This window comes from Zingiber officinale, chromosome 5A (assembly GCF_018446385.1).
Source record: "Zingiber officinale cultivar Zhangliang chromosome 5A, Zo_v1.1, whole genome shotgun sequence".
Lineage (NCBI taxonomy): Eukaryota > Viridiplantae > Streptophyta > Magnoliopsida > Zingiberales > Zingiberaceae > Zingiber > Zingiber officinale.
The window spans coordinates 104,683,495-104,690,563 of NC_055994.1; the positions used below are offsets into that span (position 1 = coordinate 104,683,495).

The 7,069-nt window shown below is 36.4% G+C and overlaps 1 protein-coding gene across 2 annotated transcripts; it reads right to left on the minus strand.

Moving 5' to 3' along the window:
• Positions 1-2,550: 2,550 nt before the first annotated feature.
• Positions 2,551-4,615, minus strand: LOC121981309 (protein HOTHEAD-like). Of its 2 annotated transcripts, none has more exons than XM_042533758.1 (3): positions 4,472-4,615; positions 2,844-4,350; positions 2,551-2,717 (listed from the first exon to the last, which is right to left on the minus strand). In XM_042533758.1, exons 1-3 carry the CDS (start codon positions 4,545-4,547, stop codon positions 2,669-2,671), a joined length of 1,632 nt encoding a protein of 543 aa, XP_042389692.1. In that variant the 5' UTR covers positions 4,548-4,615; the 3' UTR covers positions 2,551-2,668. The 2 variants fall into 2 exon arrangements, with proteins under 2 accessions (XP_042389692.1, XP_042389693.1); XM_042533759.1 differs by having other exon boundaries at positions 2,844-4,344; positions 4,472-4,608.
• Between the last annotated feature and the right edge of the window lie 2,454 nt (positions 4,616-7,069).

Sequence of the window (7,069 nt, forward strand, 5' to 3'; positions counted from 1 at the left end):
GCCCCCGCCAATCCGTCCCAGGGCCAACACGGAGGAGGTAAATCATGGGCGGCACTAGTCTTTGGAATAGTGACTAGCACATAAGGGAGGTATTTATCTCGGCTTTGCCGAAATTCGAACCCCAGACCTCATTGTGGCAACACCTCATACGCTAGCCACTAGACCCATCCGATGGGACGAATGAAAGGGATGACCAAGGCATATGAAGAGATGTCTAGATAGAGGGTTATCCATTAAAAGGTTAGGTGAAGGGTTATGGCTAGATGAAATGTCATGATTAGGTGAAGGGTTATCTCTTAAGAGGCTATGTGAAAGGTCATGACTAGATGAAAAACCATGAAGATTTATCTATTAAAAGGCTAGATGAAGGATCATAGATAGATGAAAAAATTATGACTAAATAAATGATTATTATACTATAACAAGATAGTATAGTATCCACTAGTATCTAATGTCATGACCAAAAATGGAGTCTTCACATATATTATTTATTTATTTTTATCTAGGTATCATTGTTTTTTCTATGCATATAAAGAATGCATGTGATGAAAAATTTTGGTGGCATTGTATTTAATTGGAATACTGACTAGAGAGAATTGTACAAAATGCAAATATTAACTTCTTCTGGAACCGTTTGAAGCTTTGCAGAAAGTGATTTTTTGTGTGAGGAATACTGTTCGTTGCACAGACAAGTAGATAATAATATGATTTTAATTCTTTATTCAGTTGAGGTAAAATCTTAAAAAAAAAAAAAAAATTAGTTTGAAAATTATAACTCAATTGAGATGCATGAATCTTTAAATAAAATCTTCAAAAATATTTTAATTAAATTTTTTAATTCAAAATTAAAAATAATAATAACAACAAATAATAACATACATATCTATTATTTCTATTTTAAATTTTAAAAAATCAATATTTCCTTATATATAAATTCTTAATCCATGAATATATCCTCTAAATACATTGCACTACTCCATAAATACTTAAATTTATTTTATTTTTAATTTTTTTACTAAATATTATAATCCAATTAAAAAATCTGAACTATAAAAGTAAAATCTTTTAAAAAAATAACTTACAAATTATAATTCAATTGGAAAATATGAATCCTATAAATAAAATTTTAAAAAAATATTTTAATTATTTTTATAATTCAAAAATTATATATATAGATTTATTTACATTCAATAGTAGTGAGCGGTGTGATGCTTTTAAAGTTCTCTTTTTTAAGAAAGTTTAGATTAGAAGGCAGTAAAAGTTGAATTTTTTTTTTTTTTTATCTCAATGGATTCAACTATATTTTTTATTAAAATTTTCTTGATGAGATTAACATTATGTCTACGATAAAGTTTTCAAATGATATGCTATACAAACAGAGCATTTAATCCATGAGTCTATCATCAGGGTAAAAATGGTAAAACAATGTCGAGTCAAATCGTAAGTCGATTAGCTGGAAATGAAAAGGTTTAAGGGGGTGGTTAGTTGGATGGAATGGGAGTGGGGAATAGAAAAAAGATTATAAGTTAATATTTGATTTGGAAGATTGGTGATGGATCTTATGAATTCAATCCCCTAAATAAGCGAATGGATCATTACGGATTAAAATGAAAGGAATGGAAAAAATATTATTCGAATTGAAATTCCTTCATTCTCATTCTCCATCTCTATCAATTATATTCTCATTTTTATTCCTTTCCGTGAACTAAGCACCCTAAATGTCTATTGTTTTACCGAAATTATAAAAATATGTAATCTTTATCTTTAAGTTACAAAAGTTAGAATTGTCATATCCATTATTGTGCATTTGACTTTAATCTCTCTACTTGCACAATTTAGTCTTTTTAAAACCTAATTTTGACACTCAAAAGATACACATATTTAAGTAATTAATTGGATAAGTTTTAGCCAACAAACAAACTACTCTAACAAAGTACTTAATGACCGATAAAATTTGAAGCACTTGTAGAAGCCTATCCATATAAAACTTGAGGTTATAAATAAAGTGCAAAAGAAACCATAGATTAATCACTTATGATTTGGACGTCTTTTAGGGCTACAAGGGCTATGTTCTAATGATGGTTTTAGCTCTCATTTATAGTAGATAAATTTAGTGTCTCCATAGGAAATTAAAACACATAAACATAGATCATATTAGACAGTACGGTGACCCCACAGGTCATCCGAATTGATATGTAGTAGGATGTTTGCCACATAAGGTTGCGGGATCGAAACTCAGGATAGTCGGGGCGTAAATCCCTGGTCCCTGTGCAACTCACCCCACCTGCCACATGCTCGCTCAGGATGCTGTGATTTACCTCCCTTGGGTCGGGTGCGGCGGGGGCGCTGGGGGCGAGCGATTTCGCCTTTTGCCACATATTAGACAGTACGGTGATTGAGATATAGAGTATTACCATATGAGATTTTGAGATCGAAATTTGACACATCCGAATGTGTCTTTCCCATGTCTTAACCACCTGCACTAATGACTAGGAGTCACCCATAATTTATCTTTTCTATTGGCATAGTGACAGATTGACGGAGGAGACGTTGGAAATGAACGAATCATCTTTTACCATATATTATATTTATTATGCAAATTGCTATAATATTATATTTATTGTGAAAATAAATAGAGGATAGGCTCGGCTATATTAAGTAAGAAGGATCAGTCACTTGGTTCAACACCACCATTTCCTATCAGAACTCCCATGTACCTATAAATATCACCATCACAAACATCAGCAGCAGCACATTCACTAGTAATTAGCCATGCTTTCATATTAATCAAAATTAGACTTATGGTATAATTTTATTATCACTACAATTAAGTTTATTATTACCTGCCCAACATCATGAGAGTTGCTTGAGGGTTAGTTCCCGGGGAGAAACTGAAAGTGGATCCATCAATCACCCTGAGCCCGCCCACGCCGATCACTCTGTATTCATGATCGACCACCTTTCCTACTTCACACCCGCCATGGAAATGCCAAATGGTCATTACGAGGTCGCTGCAGTATGGCTCCAGCGAAGTGGCGTCTTGTGCACTTCTTGCTCTGTTATTGACAACTAAGCTCGCAGTGAGAGCCTGCAAGTACTCCACCGTTTGATTCGGGTATCTGAATTCGGACAGCGCTTGCGTATCGATCACTCTCATGACCGTCTGCAATGCCTCCACGCATGTTCTAAGATCCTCAGGCTCCGTGAAGTAGTTGTAGGTTACTGATGGATTGTCCTCTGGGTCGAGATTCTTGAGACGAAGATATCCTCGGGAGAGAGGCCTTGCCAATTTCTCAACTAATACGCCTCCTTGGAAAGAGTAAGGGACGGATGGGGAGTTGCCTCCCAAAAGCGCTGCGTCCAGGTTGAAGCCCGTGAGGGACTCCACGTAGTAGCCCGGACGGATTCCGACGGCTTGAGCCGAAGTGATAGTCAGTGGCTCAGGCGAAGGCACGGCGAAGATGTTCATCGGGTTGTCGGCAATGCCATGGCCGACCATCGGCTGGTCCAGGACCACCTCGATGCCGAAGGACTTGAGGTGGTCCGCGGGGCCGACGCCGCTTAACATGAGTAACTGCGGGCTACCGAGAGCGCCGGCTGACAGTATGATTTCGCCTGCAGAGAAGCCCTTGAGGCGGGCCTCGTGGATGTTGCCGGCTTCGTCCTTGTACGCCACGCCGTACGCCTGCGGGTTCTTATGCTGGTTTGTAACGTTCCTGAACAAGATCCTCTGCGCCGTGGCGCGCAAGAGCACGGTGATCCTGGCGGGGTCAGCGTACCTGAGCAGATCGGCGGCGGTGTGGCGATGGCCGGTTGGGTCGAACGTGGTTCCCCCGACCTTTGTGCCGTCCAAGTGCTGGTAGGTGAATCCGTTATCAGGGGTGACTCCGGCCTCCAGAAGCCCTGCCCTGAAGGCCGAAGTCCACTCCGTCAGCTGGGGCCAGAAAACCAACTCTCGCTCCACCCACTGGAACGACTGGTGGGCCAGCTTCGGGTTCAATCGCATATCCTTCAACTCTCGGCGGCTGGCGCGAGAGTAGAACCCGGCGTTGATGCAGGTGCCGCCGCCGAGGCAACGAGCTCGTGTATTGATGACGCCGTCCTCGGAGACGAAGCGCTGTGCGGGTGACGTCGGGGTGAGGTAGGCGAGGTTCTCGATGAAAGAGTCGAGGTTGGAAATGTTGGCATTCCCGTAAGGCGATCCGCCTCTTTCCAGCACTAGCACGTCGAACCTCTTCGAGAGGGTAGCGGCCAAGGGGCAGCCAGCTGTCCCGCCGCCGACGATGATGTAGTCGTGGTACGACGCCCGTGGAGAATCTGCCGCTTGCTTTACGAAGCCATACGCTGGCGCTATTCACAGAAACCATACATAAACAACTGATTATACGATCGTTAACATGGATTAAAGGGGCTCTTAATTAATCATCACAAGGAAAATGTATTAATTAACTAAGAAAAGGAGAAATATTACATTTCTGAGCATAGCAGACGGCATTGAAGCAGCAAAAGAAGATAATAATTCCAGCAGCAGCAACCGACATGAGCATTCTTTGACCACCCAACTAACTGAAACTTGATCAATTAGCAGCTTCTGCGGTGCGGTTCATGGATTGGATCCTTCATCCTTATATAATATAAGGATGAGAAATCATTAATAGTTAAGAAATACTTCGAATAAAATATGATTAAATATATGTAATATAGTTATATTTAGACCGCTCATATAAGTTGTTTTCACACGTAGAGAAAATAAAATATTAAAAAAAATAAAATTGTTCGTTAAGATTCAATTCATTGAATATTTGCTTCCGACCTGACATAAATGGATTTAAATAGATAAATAAAAGTTTAAAATAATCAGGTGAAAAATAATGCCCTTTCTGGTTGTAGATATGTCCACGTAATTGTAGGTGTTGGTGTATTCTTTTAAAAATATATATTCTAATTCGCTGATGAAGATTTAAGAGGATATTTATTTTTCAACCTTTTGATTTCCCGGGCTGTAAATAATTTATGAAAAAATTTAAAGTTTCTAGATAAATGTGAGAATTATTGATCATCTAGATCTATTAATCCTCATCCTAGTGAAGATCAACGATATGGAAGAAAAAAAAATTATTTCTCTAAGAGATCGTTGTAAGTTTCATATTGCGTGGGGATTGATACACTACAACAACAAAAAAAAAAAAAAAAAAAAAAAAGACATTCTGGGATAAAATTGTGGACGAATTTTAAAAAAAAAATCGTTGTAAAAATTTTTGGGACAAAATCAGGGACGAAAATTTTTTCGTCCCAAAATGGTTGATGCCAACTTTTGGAACGAATTATGGATTGTTGCAAATTTGGGGATGAATTTGGCGACGAATAAAATTTTCGTCCCCAAATTCGTTGCAAAAAAGTATACAAATTTGCAACGAAAATTATTTTTGTTGCAAACTTAGGAACGAATTTGGGGACGAATTCACATAATTTTTCTGGCAAATTTGTCTCTATTTTTGCAACAAATTTGGGGACGAATTCGGTGACAAATTATTTTTTGTTGCCAAGTTTGTCCCTAATATTGCAACAAATTTGGGGACAAATTCGGTGACAAAATTATTTTTGTTGCCATTTTTGTTCCTAAGTTTGCAACGAATAATAAATTTGTTACAAAACTGGCAACGATTTTGGCAACAAAAACTTGCCCACGAGTTTGATAATCATAAGATAAATTTTCGTCCCAGAATTCGTCCCAAATTCTGGGACGAATTTGAGGATGAATCCACAAAATTCGTCCTAGAATTCGTCGCAGATTATGGGACGAATTTTTGGACGAATTTATAAAATTCGTCCCAGATTCTGGGGCGAATTCTGAGACGAATTTTGTGGATTTGTCCCAAAATTCGTCCCAGATTCTGGGACGAGAATAATTTTGTCCCAAATTAGGATCGAATTGGGACAAATCATTTTCGTTGCCAAATTCATCCCTATATCAAATATTTTTTCCAGATTAAATTTATTTCTACAATACAATCCATAAATACATAAACAAATTCAAATAACAAATAATATGCATTCAACACATCCTAATTTAATATTTCAACACATCCTAATTTAACATTGAACACATCAACTCATAATTCAAGAAATATAAAGATTCCAACAAAGTTTACAAGATCCATTATTCATCCAAGCTACTAGAAAATATGACACAAAGTTCAACAACCCAATGTTTTATAAATCCACCATCCATCCAAGAACACTAAGAATACATATAGTCATCTTCGTGTGCCACAAAATCTTTGATCCCCATCAAATCTCCTTTGCCTACATAACAACAAACAAATAAACCAGATCAAGTGAAACAAGAAAGATTGTAAAAATTATACGATATGGCCATGTAACAAGAATAATTGAAAACAAGACATAAATGTGAAATTCCTTAAATATTCTAATAAAAGCCCTATTTAGCAACGATATGAATCATCCATGTCATAGCAACGGTAAATAAAATTATAAGAATTATTTTGAAGCTAAGTACATGTATCGTAACTATGATACAACCTAATATAATTGGCACATCATATAGAGAGAAAGAGAGAGAGATCTTGTGTATGGTATTAGGGTTCAAATTTTCTCACTTAGTTAACTTTATTTTTCATTTTAATTTGCTGAATTTATAGTTTTGTCTTTGGTTGGTATTTAATGTAAACTAAAGGATGTTTAAAATAATTGTTCATTTCATTGTGTTAATTAGTTGACAATTTCATATGAATAACTTTAGCATATTTTTAACAACTCTTTGCAAAATATTAAAGTAGGAGGATGCATCGTTATCTGGTAAAGAATTTTAGAATAGTGTGATGTAATTCTAGATGAAATATAGAACTTTTATGTATCTATATAGTTTTGAGACTGTACATAGATCAAATTCAGAACTTTTATGCATCGTTATCATTGAAGACAAAACAAGAAAGAGCAGCTTATCAAAAAGAAGGCACACAATTAAACAACTATTTAAAGCTAACTTTAACATAATTATTTTAAGTTAACTTTATATAATTAAACAACTATAACATAATTATTTAAA